This window comes from Lycorma delicatula, chromosome 6 (genome assembly GCF_047948215.1).
Source record: "Lycorma delicatula isolate Av1 chromosome 6, ASM4794821v1, whole genome shotgun sequence".
Lineage (NCBI taxonomy): Eukaryota > Metazoa > Arthropoda > Insecta > Hemiptera > Fulgoridae > Lycorma > Lycorma delicatula.
The window spans coordinates 144,107,319-144,126,377 of NC_134460.1; the positions used below are offsets into that span (position 1 = coordinate 144,107,319).

The following is a 19,059-nucleotide window of genomic DNA, read 5'->3' on the forward strand; positions in this document are numbered from 1 at the left end:
AACATATAAGATGTACTGAATGACATCTGTGACTTTGTTGCTCTCACAGACATTACTATTTTCAAAATGAATGACAATTAAATGAGATAAGAAAATTAAGCAATATTTCTTACAGAAGGATTATCAGAAGCCGTTATTTTAATATCAGAAGTGCAGTTGCATATTGAAAAAAACAAACAATGTAGCATGGCTTAGTTCGAACTAAAATAGATAGCTATTTTAAATAATCTACATTTAAGTAGATTTACGTATTTGAATCTTTTATTTTTATAATATGCTTTTATATTATTAGTTTCATTTAGGAATAGTCTCTGTTCAAATAGTCCAGTATCAGGAAAACTTTACAGAAGACAATCAGAAGAAAACTTCCTTTATAAACGTAAAAACCTAATTGCACTAGCCCATTTTGTAAAAAGGCACAGCTTGAGCATAAAAAAACAAAAGTTAAATTGTAAAAGAAAAACTTTTGTAAAATAAAAGCTTATGTAAAAGAAAAAAAAAAAAAAATGGTACCAAGGCATCAGTAACCCCTGGTAAGATGTAATTCTATTATGGTTGGATAGCTTCTTTTTCTAACATCCCATCCTTTTCAATTGATAGGTACTGTATGAAATGTGCCTACCATTTCTTCATTCAGGCTCAGGGGAGATGTAGTAAATCTTACTCTGCTTCAAGTACAGTGTGGCGGTTGTACACAAGTCTAATCAGCTGAGGTTAGACACAGTTTTATAAGTGTGTTGTGTCTTATTTTTGTGTTTATGGAAAGAAAATCTTTTTTACTGTAGGTAGAGCAGGTCAATTTTTATGCTTTAGCTAGTTTCTTTGTTATTGTCTGGATTGAGGTTTTTCATTTAGGTTATTTCTCTGAGGTATTAAATTGGGTATTATTTTGACTTTATTATTGTAATAAAGTTGATTTTTGGGGCATAATTTCTGTCTTTTTGAATGATATTTTGAGACCAATTTTATTTGCAATATTTTTAAGCTCTAATATCTATCTATGGTTTTAACTTTGTTGTTTGCTAGCAGTGCCAAGTTGTCAGTGAATCAAAGGCAGTTTTTTTTTTTTTTTGGGTCTTTTTTGAGCCATTCCCTCATTACCATTTCCAGAATGCAGTTACTATTCTACAAGTTATATTTTCAATGCTTATTTGGAAATTAAAATGAACTTATACTGGAAGCATAAGTTCATGAGATGTTTATGAAATAAGAATTTAAAAAATTCATTTTTCACAACAATCTTTTTATATAAAATGTTTTATGATAATAGAAGGTTTATGTTAGAACTTGCATATAAAATCTGTTTTATTGGTGATTCTGCTAATAGATTAGCAGATTCTTAATTTTGGTTAAGAATCCAAAGTTAACAGTTAAAAACTTTATAGTTTGAATTAAAACAAAAATATGGAGAATTTTTTCAAACAAACTTTTATCATAAAACTAATATAGTAACAATGTTGTAACTATAAAATTATTATTAAAAAGAATTTAAGTTACCAACCTTTTCTGAATAGTATCATCCCACAGTGGATTTATTCCTAAGAAATCCCTAAAATTATCTTTGGAGACAATAATACCCTCTAGAGCAGCTGCACATTGTATTATGTACCTATTGAAAAAAAGAAAAGAAAATGAGCTCCTAATAATATAAAAATATGAGGTTTGTTCAGAAAATAACACAACAGAGCAAAGATATTTAGTGACATGTGGTTGCAGCATTGTTCCGCATAACCTCTTCTGTAACTACAGGTTCTTGGATTGTAGATATCTTGTTAAGTTTTCACATTATTGTTATTTGAGTGTAACGTGAGTGATTTTTGTAAAGTGCAATTTTCAGGAACAAGAATACAATGTAAAATTTTGCGTGAAACTGGGGAAAACTTTCAAAGAAATTTTTCAACTTTTGAAACAACCTTACAGAGATGATGCTCCGGGTCGTATGCAATTTTATAAATTGTTTTTAAGACTTAAAAGTAGTCATCAGTCGATTGAAGATGATTCTTGACCGAAAGGCTTTCGACTTCAACTGATGACACCCAAAAATCACAAACTAACTGTCAGAGAAATTGCAGAAGAGGTTAGGCATCTCGATTGGGTCATGCCATATCATTTTGACTGCAAAATTGGACATACAAGTTACAGCAAAGATTGTTCCTCGTTTAATGATTATAAGCAGAAAGAATAATGAGTGTGCTTGTTGGCAACTTCTTGAACAAGGCAATGATGATGAAACATTCATGCAAAGGATCATAACAGGAGACGAAAGCCTGGGTTTACGGCTACGCCATTGAGACAAAAATTCAATCATCACAATAAATTGGCAAAGGATTACCACGTTCCGAGAAACATGTCAGTCTCAATCCAATGTCAAAGTGATGTGCTCTGATTTTTTTTTCAATTTTAATGGAATTGTGCATTTTTAATTATTGTCTACAGGTGAAACAGTGAACCAGTGTACTATCAAGGCATTTTACAACAGTTACATGAAAAAATCTGCAAAGAGTTGTGCACGATAACTCATGGTTTTTCACAAAGACAATGCACTTGCACACTCAGCTTTGTGCCAAAAATCAGATGATTGTCTTCCTTCAGCCTCCTACTTACCAGACCTGGCTCCTTGTGAGTTTTTCTTGTGAAAGGCCATTTCAAATGGAGCTATCCAGGATTACTTCGCAAAGTGGAAACACTTCTGAGAAAAGTATGTGAATAAAGGGAGGGGAGTACTTTGAAGGAGACAAGGACCAATAATCTGTCAAATTAATAATAAAAATTAAAAAATAAAGTTTATTTTCTGATCAGACCTTGTATTCACTCTCAATAATAATAAATAAATAAAATTCAAAACATTTATCTAAACATTAACACAGATAAGGACTATTAAGAACAATTAAATATAAATAATAAACACAAACTTATTGTTAACTTTCTTTTTTTATTGTTTGTTTTATGTAATTAATTCACAATTCAAAAACGTTTTATAAATGTTACATTCATAAACATGACATAGGGATGGACTAGAACTGCCCTACCTATGTGAAAACAAGACACCTCAAACTTCACAAACCTTTTATTTAAGAACCCAATTACTTTGTAATTTGATAGAAATATTCCAATGTTAACAACATATTTAATAGAAAATAGTGTCAACTGCAATAATATGAGGGCAGTTTTTTCTGTTGATGTGTCCTTTTTATATTAAAATGATTCTATTACTAAAAGCTGAGTAGTACCTAATTTTTCTACATAATCACAAAAACGATTGAGAGATTTGTTGAATCATGACACCAGCTTTTCGATGCACTCTTCAAAGAACTTTGCCACCAGTGAGGTAAGGTACGTCGTCTGACAGCCTCCTGAAGTTCTTTGCTGGTGGCTAAGTGTTATCCGCCCAACCATGCCTTCAAATCTCAAAAGAGAGTTTAAAATCAGTAGGTGTGGACTATACAGGTACGGTCAAAAACTTCAGACTTGAATTGTTTGAGGTCTTGCATAACATTGGCACAGTGCACCATGCATTCATAATAAAGGCAACATAAAGATTCACAATAAACTTCCTTATTGTTCTCTGCTTCATAAAGTTCACAAACAAGACATCTTTATGGTCCCAAAAAACTGTAGCCATTGTTTTCCTTGCTTGTTTGGAGAATGAGTGTGCATAGACTGTTTTTTGATTTCTGGATTGTCATACTGGTTCCAAGTCTCATCACCAGTAACGATAGACTTTAAAAACTCTTTCCCCTGATTATCGTGAGAAATATTAATTATGTGTGAGAAATATTAAGGCTGACACCATTCTCTGCATTTTTTATCGTCACAACATTTTAGGGACCCAACCTGCACACAGTTTCTGGTATCCTAGGTCTTCAGTCACAACTGTATACAGCGACGAACAATCACACTTGGATCATAGCGGCCATGTTCAATTGTTCGTGCTTGGCTCATACTGATGCATTGAAGCCAGCAATGGCAGAAGTGTGGTGGGAGGGCAGTGCAATATCACGACGTGCAGACCTGGATCCCACCTATCTCTTGTTTACTTAGATGCATGATCGGAGGTTGAAACAAAAAGCAGCCCTTGTACAATTTAAAGAATTTGGTTTTAAGGTTATCAAAACTTTGAGTAATTTTAATATTAAAAAAAACCAACCAATTTGAAAGTAAGTAAGAATTCATTCATTTGAGCCAATTATGAGTCTCCTGGAAATGTACTTCTGGGAAGCTTAATGATATACAGAGGATCTGAGATGAAACGCCCTAGATTGAAATACTTATACTCAACATAATAAACAACCAAGACAATTTTATTAGGAGGTACATGGTAGCTTAGCTGTGGAAATTTAAATTATGCAATGTAATAGGAAGATCATTTTTGAAAATTGAAAAATGACAAAAAATGCTGAAAAAGCACAAACTGTATGCAGGTATGCAGAATTGGGGTCCATTACTGCAGTTCAATGACGTTTCCGTGCAGAGTATTACAGAGACGCTCTCAATGTCAAAAGAATCAAGGCATGGAAAGCAGCACTTCTAGAGATAGGATCTGTTGCTACGAGGCATGGTGATGGCCTATCATGAACATCAAAGGAGAATGTTCAGCGCATTTCAGTGTCACATGAACTTGGTCTCCCAAAATAAACTGTCCATGATGTGTTACACAAGCACCTAAAGCTTTATGCATACAAATTGCAATTGTTACACAAGGTGAAACCTGATGATAAACGTTTACTGAAGATATTCTTCAGTGCATAGAGTTGTTTTCTGAAGAGTTAACATTTCACCTCAGTGGTAAGGTCAACAGACAAAATGTGCAAATTTGGGGTAGTGAACATCCTTGAGAGGCCATAGAGTGTAAACAAGACAGTTCCAAAGTCAATGTTTGGTAAGGTTTAATGAAGGATGAAGTTATTGGACCTTTTTTCTTTACAGAAGCAACTATCACTGGTCACACATATCTTGCTTTATATGTTAGTTAATTTTGTGTTCCTCAGATAAGACATTAATACCCAAATCTGCTCTTTCAGCAGGATGGAGCACCTCCACACTGGCATTTGGAAGTCTGAACACATTGAAGAATTCCCACAAAGATAGATTGGGAGAGGTGGTCCAATTCTCTGACCACCTGGTCGCCTGACATTATTCCCCTGGGGATATGTTAACGACAAGATGTACTCTATCAAAGTGGCAACTCTGGAACAGCATCATGGGAGGATTAGAGCTGTTATTAAGACAGTTACGCCACAGGTGCTACAGGCTACCTGGAGAAAAATCGATTAAGACATCCTCAGTGCCATTCATGGGGCACATGTAGAAATGGTGTGATTGCACAAACAAAACTTCATAACTATGTGTATCCACTGTTGTTTCAATCTTCTTAATGCATGCAGTATTACAGACAGTTCAAATTAGGGCATTTCATCTCAACACTCATCATTATGCCTGAAATCTACAAATATGAGATGTGTTTAAATATAATCTGTTTTAAATTTGCCACCTATATGTGTGATATAACAGATGGTGCTTGCATTGCTCAGTTATTTCAATCTTTAGTCAGCTGTTAACAAAAATCGTTAAGTAATTTTGCTTGTTTATATTTGTCTATTTATAGAGTGCTGCAATTTGTAATTTTTGATAGGAAAAAACTTCTGCAGCTTAAATTCTCGTGCAAATTTATGCAATTTATGGGTTGAATATTGTGAATTATGGTAAAGTAAGCCATTAATTTTGCAAAGGGCAAATATTAACACTCATGATAAAAATTACAGAGGCTGTTCATTGGTGATAACAGATAATTTGATTGAAAAAGTTGATGAAAAAATCTGAGATCTCTTTTTTTCCTAGGCGCACAATGAAGTGTCATTATTAGCACCCAGACACAATACCTACATATTAAACAAATATTAAAAAAGTAACAATTAGATATTAATTAAAAACTAAACAACAGTAATAAAAAACTCAGCATATATAGAAAAGCCTTAAATGTATGTTTCACTTAAAAAAGTGAAATAATACCACAATAAATGCAGCATTAAACGTGTACCTAATAAGAACAAAATAACCATCTGGCATATGCAAAATGGTATTAATAGACTAAGGCTATATGAATAATCAAATATTTGATTCAAAATGCATGGCCTTTACAAATCATAAGACATTCCAATAACATCATTACATTATTCCCCAACATATTTTGCATGTTAGCCCCTAGTTTAAACTTCCAATAAAATGTTGCGTAACAGACACAGTCCACCACAAGGATGTGGTGCACTGTTAGTTGGCAGTTGCAGCAAACACATAGGTGTATCCACTTTATCTACTCTATTCACTTGCCACATCATGAACCATCCTCTTCAGAAAACAGACAAGATTGTTTGAAACAAAGCGATTAGTGAAAGGAGGCTGCAAACAGGCTAGTTTTGTGCACGATCAGCATGCTCATTGCCTGAAATTCCAGTGTGACAAGGGATCCAGCAGAAAGTCATGATTGTGTTACACTGTCATTTCAGAGATAATCACGATTGTCTTTAATGTTTCACTATCTTTAATTTATGTAGTTTTGACTGAAAAATTGGGCTATAAAAAATTGTGTGCCAAAGATGTTAACAGACCCATACAAGGAAAAACATCTTGTTGCAGGGCATGAAATTTTACGGCATTATGAAAATGAAGGAATTGTTTAATCACATTGTTATCAGAGATGAAACCTGGATTTCTTATTAGAATTTAAAGAGAAAGCAGCAGTGAATGCAATGGCAGCATTTATCTTCTCCTAGATCGAAGAAGTTCAAAAAAGAATGTTCAGTAAAAGAAGTGCTTATGATTGTTTTTTGGGTCAAAAAAGGGTGTTGCCAGTAAGTAAATTTAGTTATGATGGACATATTGTGAATGCCATATGTATTGCAAATTGTTAAAAAATCTTAGAACAGCTATAAAAAAAAAAATGTTGCTATTCTGTAGGACTTTGAGTTTGCGCATTTGCATGACAATGCCCAGCCACGTATAGCAAATCAGTTAGTGAGGCAAATGCAAAAATCTCATTGCAAAAACAATCTATCATCCATCTTATAGTTCTGATTTAGTTTCCAGTGATTATTTTCTTTTTCTTTACTTTTTTAGAACAACAAAGGTAGGCGCCTAAATTCAATGATTCTACAATGTATAAAATAATTATATAACAACACATGCTAGTATAAGCTAATAACAGAAAATAAAAATAAAAAAATTAACAAACCACAAAATATAAGGTAAAACAGGAAAAGATAAAGCACAATGTAAAATACTAAAAAAAATATATGCTAATTATTAAATTGAATATAGATATCTAGTTTTAAGAAATATCAAGAATGATAACATCCTCAGACTGTTTACTAGAGTATCTCAGATATTAACTTCTAATTTAAATTTTCAATTAATGTCACATAACACATGCAGTCCTCAACGATGTGGTATATTGTTAGTTGGCAGACGCAGCAAACAAAAACAGGTGCATCAATCTCATTCATTAGGTGTTCATGTGCAAGATTAGCATGACTTGTTTATAAATGGCAAATAATAACATCCTCTTGATGGCTATTCTGTATTGAAGAGCTCCATGGCAGCACAGTATCCTTGATGTATCAGAGTTTCTTATCTACGTAACAGTCCAGTCATCTTGTCACCTGCCCCCAAAGTGTGTGTTTTTTAATGGAATTAATAAAATCAATAGTAGTAACACAAGTGATGAAAGATGGTTGGCTACATGTGTCTTAGGCATTGGAATTCACATGTTCATTACCCAGGATTCCCACATGGCTAGGGATTCAGCAGAACTCACTTGTTTGTTGCAACCATTCAATTTGGCTATTGTATTATGAATTTCAGTAATGAAAGGATGTCTAGAATACAAATCTTCTAAAGCCTGAAGTGCACTGCATGAATCCCTACAAATTAGGATGTGATAGTATCTTGGGTTAATGATATTCAAAGCCTTACTGATGGCATAGTTTAGCACTGTAAACACTTTTAATACCAGGTAGGGGTTCTGTCATTTACAACAATATTTTTCACCTTAAACAATGGCTTACATCACAAAGATTTGATAATGATGAAGCATTGAAAAGTGGCATCTGCTTGTCACTGGCAACTAAATTTCTTGATAGAGAATGAAGAAGCTAGCGAAACTATGAAAAATGTGTAGAAATTTGAAGGCAGCTATAAAAATAGAATAGTATATAAAAAAAATAGTAAATAAATGTATGTAGTTTTTACGTACATACATTTACATATGTAAATGTATGTACGTTTTCAGTTTTACTTTTATTACTTCAAAACAGACCTAATAACATATCTTGTAATTTCTTATTTACACTATGTAGGTGAGAAGTTCCTTTACAATGTAATAAATCCAGCTAATAGAATTCTACTACTGCCAATTCTCACCACTGATATTGCTCACTACTGTTGGAAAAGTTGGGGAGGATAAAAGCTGCGGTGGTGATCATTGTGTTTATTTATGGTGAGATGACCTTAGTCACCTACAGTGGAACGATGGTAGATACAAGTGTGTTCACTGTCAAGAGAATTTGCTAGCTTGTGTGTGGGTCCACAAAACATTGGGAGAACATTATGAATGACTTCTTTGTGAATTTTGGGAAATTGTTACAATCATGATAAACATTACTGACATGGGAGAAGGCTTTTGTAACAGGAAGTCTTCTTCAAGTGCCACGAAAATGGGAGGTCCAGGCACAAGCTGAGACCTGTGCTGCTGTGGAGGCATTGATTCAATCAATGTGCAAACGTTCTGCAGAGTTAGGCATTTCCAAGATCGACAATGCAAGACCATATGTGGAAGGACTTGAAAGTTAAATGTTTCACCCAGCCACAGTTAATAAGTTGACAGACAATGACCTTGATTGTGTTTATGCATGTCAGTTATTGCTTAAATGCTTTTTGACAGCAAACAATAAAAAAAAATCATTCTCTCAGACTGTGTTATTTATCGAAGCTCTTCTAACAGAAATGTTGTTTTCTGGGCAAAAGACAATCCTCACTTCTTTGAGGAATTGAACACCATCCGCTTCATGTTATTATTTTGCTGGGATGACTGCTGAACATCTCCATGGTCCTTATTTTTTCAATGCTGCAGTTAATCAATACAGTTATCTACAATGACTGACGAGTGATGATTCCAGAATTAATGGCAAAAGGGATTGCTGACATCATCATGTTTCAGCAAGGCAGTGAGTGATCCAGCACATTTTGCTTTGAATTTCTGCAGACACCTCAATGAAATTTTTCTGAATTGCTGTTGGAGTTACCAGCTCCATTGTCTTGGCTAGCAAGAAGCCCTGCCTTCACTACATCTGACAATGAACTTCGGGGTTTTGTAAAAGAAGATATCTGAAAATTCAGAAATGTCAACAATGAGCAGCTCCAAAATGCTGTTAGCATTTGAAATAATCACCCCCATGGTATGCTGTTGTAGATGAACAACCAGACATGGAGATGTATACTGCTGCTATGCTTCAATCATGGTGGAACCCACACAAACATTTTAATAGAAGGCAAGTTGCACCCTGTAGAATTACACTTTCAGCTGGTAATTTATAAACCAAAGAAAAAGGTTTGCAATTGATGTACATTACTATTAATTAAGTCTGTATTAATATATTGAATATTTATTTATGATTTAGTATTTTTGGGCATTCCTCATAGAATAAGTGTAATATGAATTCTTCATGGGATTCCAGTAACGTAACGTTCTGTTTCAATAACATAAATATACATTAGTTAGTCTGTGTTATACTTAATAACACAAACAAAAAACCAGAGAAGTCTGATATGTAGCTTTCTATTACAATCTTATTTACTAATTAGTATATGAATGTGAAAATCTAAGTATAAGAAACTGAGAAAGTTAAGATTCCATCAGAAAAAGAGCCAAACCCTTTGGCCACCTTATGAAAATAAATGATACATCAAAAAACAAATCTCCAATTTACAAACAAAAAGAATGGAAATTAACAGACCTGGGTGATTAAAGACAAAAAAGAAAATATCTGAAGATAGAACATTCAGAAAACTGGTGTAAAGATTTCAAAGAGAAGGATAAAAAGAAACAAACATCTGGTGAAAGGAAAGAAGGCAAAAACAAAACGAAAGGATGAATTAGTGGAAAGACCAGGAAAGAAAATGCCCAGAACACAGAAAAATAAATGCAACCTGTTGTTTCGCATGGCCCATATTAAAAAGTTTTTATTTATTTATATGTTTTATAGTTTAATTTTTCTGAAATTATGATGTACAAACTTGGATGTTTTTTTGTCTTCGGCCATTTGACTCGTTTTATCCAGCTTTCCATATCTAGTGCCACCAGTCATTTCATCATGGTACACCCCCTACATCCACAACAATTTGTTTTACATACTCCAAATGTTGCCTGCCTGCAGAAGTTTTCCCATCTACCTGTCCCTTCAATACCGAAACGCCTATTCCAGGATGCCTTAAGATGTGGCCTACAAGTCTGTCTCTTCTTTTAGAATATTTTTCAAATGCTTCTTTCTTCCATCAATTTGCCACAACATCTCTTCATTTGTAACTTTATCCACCCATCTGATTTTTAACAGTCTCCTATACAGTGTACCACATTTCAAAGGCTTGTAACAAATTCTCTTCTTTACAAACTTGTATAAAAATTCATATTTTCCACAATATTCTTTTTTAACAGTTTTTTGCACTTCATAGTTGCATTGTTTCTAAAATATCACTATTAAAGCTGTAGTTAAGCCCCCAATAGTCAAAACTAAATTTGGCAAGTAACATTTAAATATTGTAGTGAAGATTTAATTTAATTTTCTTATTGTTCAATTTCTAAATTCAAGAGACAAACATAGGTATGAGGGGATGGTGAGGGGGGAGAGTGAGATTTATATTTTTCTTAAGATAAAAGGTTCCATGCTGTTTCTGTAACAAGTTATTGGTATCTTTAATTGTTGTATTAAGATACATTTGGTAATAATTTATTAGGAAGTGAATATGGTAAAGAGTGTGAAAATCAATCTCTTGCAAACAGCTTGGTGGAAAGAGGATATCTTAGCCTACTTGTCTTCAATTAAAAATTTTTTTAAACATATTTAATTAGATAGATAATCAATAGTATTTCTAAATATTCATCTAATTAAATATGTTTAAAAAAATTTTTGGACTACAAATTACAAGTAAACCTATTTTCAACAGTAAAGTAATTCTTTGAAAGTACTAATAATACATCACAATAACACAAACTACTGGAAAGAAAAATAGAGCTATCCAATTATTAATGTTGAATAATACATGCGTAGATTAAAAAGTTAGGTAGAGCCTGATATTTCTCACAAAAAAACGGTAACAAGGGATAATGTCATCATTGTCAACATTATCTGGTGTCTGCCTTGCAGGAGGTCTCTTAGGCCTCCAGTGTCTCATCAGTTTCTATCCCAAGCCTACTCCTTTATTTTCCAATCTTCACCTCATTTTCCTTTTTCCTTCTATTGATCTTTCCAATGTAGTTGTCAAAACTTTACTTTCCAAACAGTTTCCGCTTCTTTTGTGCACTTCCTGCATATACACTCCTTCTTTAATCCTATTTATTATTTCCTCATTTTATCAGTCCATCTTACTTTCTTCATATCCACATCTCTAAAGCCTAAATCCAGTCCCTCTCCCTCAATGTTCATGCTTAACTTCCATACAGTTTTTACAGTTAGTGTACAACTGATCTACATTACTATTTCTTAAGTCTGTTTTAATATACTGAATTATTTATTTGCAGTTTACTATTTTTGGACAATCCTCATAGAATAAGTGTAATATGAATTCTTCATAGGATTCCAGTAACCTAAAACATACTGCTATGTACACATCTAGTTTAACCTCTTCCTTAACTCTGGAGGACTTTTATACTATATAGTAATTCCTTCTTACTGAAGGCTTCCCTTGCTATTGCTATCCTTCTTTTTATTTCCATTAAAAAGAGTACTTCCATTTACTGGAAGTACTCTTCCAGTCTTCTGTCATCATAGTCCCCAATTTCTATAATTTTTGACTAACTTCCTTCACTTGACCTTATCACTAAATTCTCTGTCATTTACTTCCATTGTTAGTTTTTACTATATTTATAGGAATTACGTGCATTCTTAATGAAATTTTAAATTCTTAACACTTAAATAGTTAAAAGGGCAATCATCAGGTTAAAGGTTTATTACTGAATTTAAGTGATACTACAACCTACCACCACAACTCATCAGTATCTACTGAAAATGTGATTGTATTGAATAATAGAGGACTTGTGAATGATTTGTGATAATTATAATAATGGCTATATTGATCGTATAAAATTACAAATCCACTGAAATAGAAAAAAGTACAACAATAAATTTAATTATAATGGAATTTAATATATTATATATGAGACTTACCTGTCATCATGTGACACGACTAATTTTCCATTAACTTTACGACTCGGGGTAAATACTAATGTACCATCTTTTTCCCATTCATCAAGAACTGCATCATCTATATGAAACTTACGATAATTTGGCATCATTGCAATAACTTTATGCCCTCGTGTTTTGAAATAATTAATACATATTTCAATTCCTTTAAATGAGAAATCTATATTCCTTCCATGACTGAACATATATTGAAGAAAAAACAGCAAAAATTATTACATACATACTAAAAAAAAACATTAAAAAAAGAAATTTTTTTAAAAATTGGTGTGATTAAATTCCAAATTAATTATTTAAAATATAAACATGTAAAATAATGTTATAGTAAATAGATGAGAATAGATACATAAAATACTACAAAATAATTCACAATTTAGAAGGGGATTTGAGCACATATTTATGTACATGTTGAATAAGATACAACATTTTTTTTGTATAAAATGGTGGTAGGAAGATTTTTATGGCATGAAAGTATAATAAGACCTCTTTAAGTATACTTAAAGTTCATTCTTGAGTATAAATTAAGGGTATAATTCTTAAGTTACACTCTTTGCATAACTAAGTTATACAAAAAGTCTTTGTGCAACTCTTAAGTTGAGTTATATAAAAATAAATTTGTTGTCTGGTTTGGTAGAGGTGATTGCAAAATTAATGTCTTATGAAATAGATATATCATATGATACAGTCAGCTGCCCTTCTTTAAAAGTACAGTGAAAAGAAATGAAATTAAGCAGAGTATCAACAGATCACTAGTCTATGAATGTAATTATTTTTCCCAAATTAAACCTTTTTAATCCTGAATAACCCTTTATACCATTAATAAAATTCCCCATTAGTTTGAATAATATTCTATTTATCCGAATATAACTTGTATTCTTAATATTCTAATGCCTAACTACAATATATAAAAAAGTAAAAATTTTCAAGATATTATGAGTATACAAACAAGGAAATGAATTTATAAGTGAGTTAATTCTATTACTTTGTACATTATTGTTGTTAATTTTAAATTTGCAAATGCTTTCCAATTTAAAGTAGCTCTTCAGCATTACATGATATGTGATCATTTTTTTTTATGTACTTACACTCCTTACAATAATAATTACAGGTTAGTTTTGAACCTTTATAAATCATGAAAAGACACATTGAAAAAAAATATATATTCTTGTGCACATTTCCCTTTTTGTAAATAGATGTTCAACATTATGTGAAGCTATGTTCCTCCAAAGAGCACTTACACAGGGTGAGGCAGTCAAACCACACTTTTTATAGGTATTAAAAAAAAACCAAAAACATATTTAGTTATATATTGCAAGAAATCTTAAGAACAGAAATGGAAATTCGTACATATGCAGAAAAAATATTAATTTTTTTAATATTACTCAAGTAAGGAGGTGACCCATCATTTTGTACACATTGTCAGAGTCTCATACTGAAATTCTGTGAACCAACACATCACAGTACTCCCAGTGTTATTTCATGAACTTCTTCAATCCACACTTTTAAGTCCAGTATTGTTGCTGGACGAGTCTCAGAAATCTCAAACTCAAAATATCCCCATTAAAAGTAATCACAAGAGCTCAGTTCTGGTGATCATGGAGACCACTGGAATATCCCCATTCCTACTGATGAGGTGGTTCAGGAAAAAGTCTTTCAGAAGGTCCATTGACACCTTGGCTGTATGACTAGTTGCTCATCTTGTTGGAAATAAGTGTTCTCATTCACAGGAAATCATCAAAATTTTGGATTGAAGAATGTTTCCAGCATTTGAACATAGCGAGCTGATATTGTAACTGCATGTCTATCATCCTTGAAAAAATACACGCCAATTATTCCATTCAAAGAGATCGCACACCAAACTGCCACTTTGGCCGAATGGAAAGGCTGTTTGTGAATTAGCAGCAGTCAAATAGCGAAAATTGTATTTATTTACATAATCACTTAAGTGGAAATGAGCATCAGTCATCCATACATTATATATGAGCTGTGGATTGTGTTCAAGTAGGTAATATGTGCTCACAAAAGCTAATGCGGATAGGATCTCTAGGGATCAAAGCTTGCACAATTTGAATTTTATACAGGTGTTAGTGTAAGTCATCATGCAAGATTCTTCTTAAGAGTTGAAAGTCAGAGGGCAACGCTGTGGCACCTGGCACAGCGTTGTAGAAAATGAATATGTAGGCAGAATTTGTGTTGTGCACATATGGAATTTCACAATTTTCTAAATACGTTGTTAACAGCGAAACCCCTCTCCCATTCATAAGTCCAACGCTACATGGTTACTAACTTCCAAATGTGTATAACATCTAGGTCACTGCCTACTTCCCCTATCACTAATGCTCCCACTGTACAAGCTTTGTTCAAACATGGGGTTGACTGCCCCACTCTGTACTATCTCAAATGTCCTTGCCAACTGATCGGTTTTAAAATAAAAACAAACATGACTCGAACAGCAAAAAACTGCTAATTACACATGCAGCATATATCTTCACTGAGCCACAAGATTATGTTAGGCATATGAAGAAACCTTAATTAGTTACACTCTTATTTTAGTCAAAATATTACCTCAGAATTCTTTCAGACAACATTGATTTTCATGAAAATTTGTAATTAAGTTTATCTAACCCTTTGCTTCAAAAGTTATATGTTCTTGATGTGTGCTTTTGTTTTTTGGGGGTGAAAACTACCACTTGTTAAAAAAATTTTTTTATAACATTTAAACGTTTCATAGACTGAAATCATGTTTAAATATATAGAATAAATGTTCTTTTATGCTGTGGAATATGATGTTTTACTACGTTTCAACTCTTAAAATGAAATTTAAAAAAAATTTCTTTTCAACAGCTTAAAATGATTTAATGGTGCATTTATACTGAATTATAAACTTTTTACAGTTGTTAATGTAATTTATTATTTATTGCAACATCCCAAGCCTTACAAACCAGCCTCATGATTAAAATTTACATGCTCCAAAAATTTCCCCCCAAAATGTAATTGGTTTTGCAATGATAAACTTGCTTAATTTTTAAGCTATTCAGTTGCTCAAAAAACCATTTTTCAGGAAATTTCAAGAGCTACAAGACATGTGAAGTTCAGATCCCTTTACCTTTGTTTTTGAAATTTTTGAGTTTAACGGGCTTGGGGAAGGTGGTCGTCGCACTCAGATGCAAACTTCTTACAGTGGGTGATATCTCAATCAATTTTTTTTCTACAGAAATAAACTAAAAATGAAATTTTCAGTAAAAAAAATTAATTTTTATATTGTAGTATTTTCTTTAGTTTTTGAATTATTGTGAAAATAAATTAAATTTAAGAAATTTCAAAAAATTGTTTAATTCGAATCAACCTTTTTTTTTTAAATCTAGGCATTCCAATCTGGTCAGGTCAAACTTATTGTTACTACTTAAAAAGTAAATTGTAAAAGGATTACATTCAATTCCAATTCTTGTGGAAAAGTAATTTGTTACATCACTGCTGATTTTTTCCCAAAAAATTGAGACAACCATTTTATTTTTATCATAACTCCATTAGTTTTCAAGCTAATGACTTACCAAAGCTAATTTTGAAGGCCTTTTCAAGTATATCTTGAAAAAAAAATTATGTACCTCTTGAAAAATATTATGTTTTCCTCAAAAAATTTTCTGTTATTTAACAATGAAAGGTTTGACTTCAGTTTTTGGTGAATAAAAGTTACCTTCAATGAGGCATAACTCTATTTGTATTGCATCTTCAGAAATAAAAACCAATATCTTCATTTTTTATAAGCTTCATTTTTGCTAATAAATTTTTTGATAAAACATACGGTTTTTGAGCAATTCATGAAAAATTGTTCAATGGATGAATGAAAAATCAACATTTTCATTCACGAATAACTCAAAAAGTATTGACTACAAAAAATTTTTAAACAACATTTTTTGCTTAGAATTTATTCCTCCATTGATTTCTGCATTTATTTTGAATGTAATAGTTTCCACCCCTGAGAAGGGTTGGCATCCAACCCCACGGTAAAAGCACACATCAGCACTATATAACTTTTGTTCCTTCAGCTATTCCCTAATTACTGTCCAAATTTCATGTCAATCGGTTTTCTCTGAAAGAATTCTGAGTGAAAAACTATCAAACACTGGACACTATTTCTTACTTTTCTTTTTAGAAAGAGGAAAAAATTATCAAAACCACTAAAACAAATTTTACTGAATATGTTAAAATATTTAGTAACTTTTTACATATTATTGTATTTGTCAAGTTCAAAAATTAGTTGAGTTTTAACTTTAAGTATCTATTGTACATCAATCTAATTTTATAATTCAGATATAATTAAACCTACAATTATGAAATTTGGATGTGTGTCTATATATTATGAGGCTGATTTTACTCAAATATTCATAAGGCTTTTCCACTCCTAAGCCCTTTAAAACTACCTATTAACTACAACATTAAAAAAATTATTTTTCTCTAAAGAGGAAATTATCAGATTGAAGGTATAATTTACTACTGCCCATTTCCTCATAAAATTTATACTTTTATAGAATTAAAATTTATTGTTTCTAGTTTAAATTTATTTTTCTGCAAATTAGGCATCATCAGAAAGAAGATTTTATTGGATTGACAAAGCAACCAATTATATATTTATTGAAAATAAGTAAATACAAGAGTATACTGCATTTAGTTTTCCTATTAACTGTATTAACTTCTTAGGTTGTTTACATATGTAATTGCCCCATGTTAGAAAAAGGTAAATGTAATAAAATCTTCAGAATAATGGTAACTGAAGAGCTGAAATGGAATGAATCTTCATGTAAACTATTTATTTAAAAAATTGAAATTCATATCTTATAAATTTTAAAAATGAGAAAAATTCTTAATATTATGGTGTTATAGTTTATTGTGCTTTTAAACAACTTGTTCTGCAGTATGAATTATGGGGTGGAGCATTTGACTAATTTAGTTGATTTCTTTAAACTGCAAAAATTAATTACAAAAATAATACTGGCATAAACCAAGAATGTATCCGAGTCATTTATTATTTAAGAATTTCAATGTCATGACCATGAGACAGACAACTGTATCTTTTGAGTATAATAAAATATTTCTATAATTATAGTAATGAATTTGAATTACCACATGATTATATTTATAATTAATGGAAGAACAATTATAATAAATTTCAGTATTTAATTTAAGAACTAATCGAAGAAAGTTAATCTATATGTGAGGGTGGGTTGAAAAATTTCTAGCCTGGCAAAGAAAACAAGTTTTTTTGGAATTTTTTGCATTAATTTTTCAACATAATCCCCAATACACTTTTCATAACTGTGCGCTGTAATGTAGTTACACCAACTTTATAATGTGATTCATTGGGCTTCTCAAAATATCCATTTACAGCATCAATGATTTCCTTACTGCTTTCAAATCAATGTTCACAAAGCCATTTTTTAAGGTTAGGAAATAGGTGATGGTCACTGGGTCCTAAATCTGGCGAACAAGGCGGTTGGGAAAGCAAATAGAACTTCATTTTACTGATTAGTCATTGCGACCACTTTTTTTCTCACTGGATGTGGTTGTTTTCTTTTATTTTTTGACTCAAACATTGCAATAAGTTTGCACCATTGATTGTTTTATCCTTTTCAACCTGATCAAAGATAATATTCCTTTTGTGTCCCAGAAAACAGTTGCCATAACCTTAATGGCTGACTTCTTTGGGGGTTGGTTCACCTGGTCCTGTCTATTGTTTTGACTGTTGTTTACTTTCAGGAGTGTAGTGGCAGACCCAAGTCTAACCTGCAGTTATGAGTCTATGCAAAAATTCACTGCAGTTTTGTACAAAATGTCAAATTCTCAGTTGTAACAGTTTTCTGTTGCAACTTTTGCTCAAGCATTAGCAAATACAGCACCCATCTCGTACAAGGCCTCTCCATGTCCAAATAATTATGTAAAATATTATTACCTATACGTTCATCTGACATTTTAAGTCTCAGCTATCTCAAACACTTTTGATCTGTGGTCCCCCAGCACAATTATACGGATTTTGTCTATAATTTTGGGAGTTGTGACCTCCCAAAGGACATCTGGAATGTGGTTCTTCATGAGTGCTTTTGTAACCGTTTTTGAATTCAGAAATCCACATCCTTTTATCAATGAATATCATGCAGAAAAATGTTTCAGTGTTGAGTCCATTTCTTTGATCTCAAATGACATTAAATCTTTCAAATTTAAGGATTTTATAATTCCATGTTTTTCTAATTTCTCTACTTTCATGAAAATAGCAAAAACATCTTTTCAATAGACTGTCAAATCTAGACTAACAGAGCTCTTAACCTGAAATTCAGTATAACTTCACAAGCTATACCTTTGGTAGCTATCTATACTGAAATTTGTTATAGTTAGTGAAGCTATACCAAATTTTAAATGTGAACTGCATTGTTTTATTTTCATATATTTATAAATTGAATACGGACTTAAAGTGTTACAAGCTGGTGAAGAATAATACTATAGAATGCCAGTAAGAAATTAACCTGCTGATGTCATCTGTGTCAGGTTGGAAACTTTTCATCCCACCCTTGTAAATCTAATCTTTATAAATTCCATCCCA

The 19,059-nt window shown here is 32.0% G+C and overlaps 1 protein-coding gene across 7 annotated transcripts in view; it reads right to left on the bottom strand.

Annotated features, from left to right (window-relative positions):
* Positions 1–19,059, bottom strand: part of LOC142326324 (uncharacterized) — an 86,007-nt gene that overhangs the window by 33,223 nt on the left and 33,725 nt on the right. For all 7 annotated transcript variants that reach the window (XR_012756759.1, XM_075368732.1, XM_075368733.1 and 4 more), the window contains 2 exons: positions 12,435–12,647; positions 1,502–1,609 (listed from right to left, as the gene is read on the bottom strand). Coding sequence is in view for 6 of the 7 variants with exons in the window: in XM_075368732.1 (XP_075224847.1) it covers positions 1,502–1,609; positions 12,435–12,647 (321 nt within the window). In the remaining variant the exon portion in view is untranslated. The remainder of the gene's footprint in view (positions 1–1,501; positions 1,610–12,434; positions 12,648–19,059) is intronic.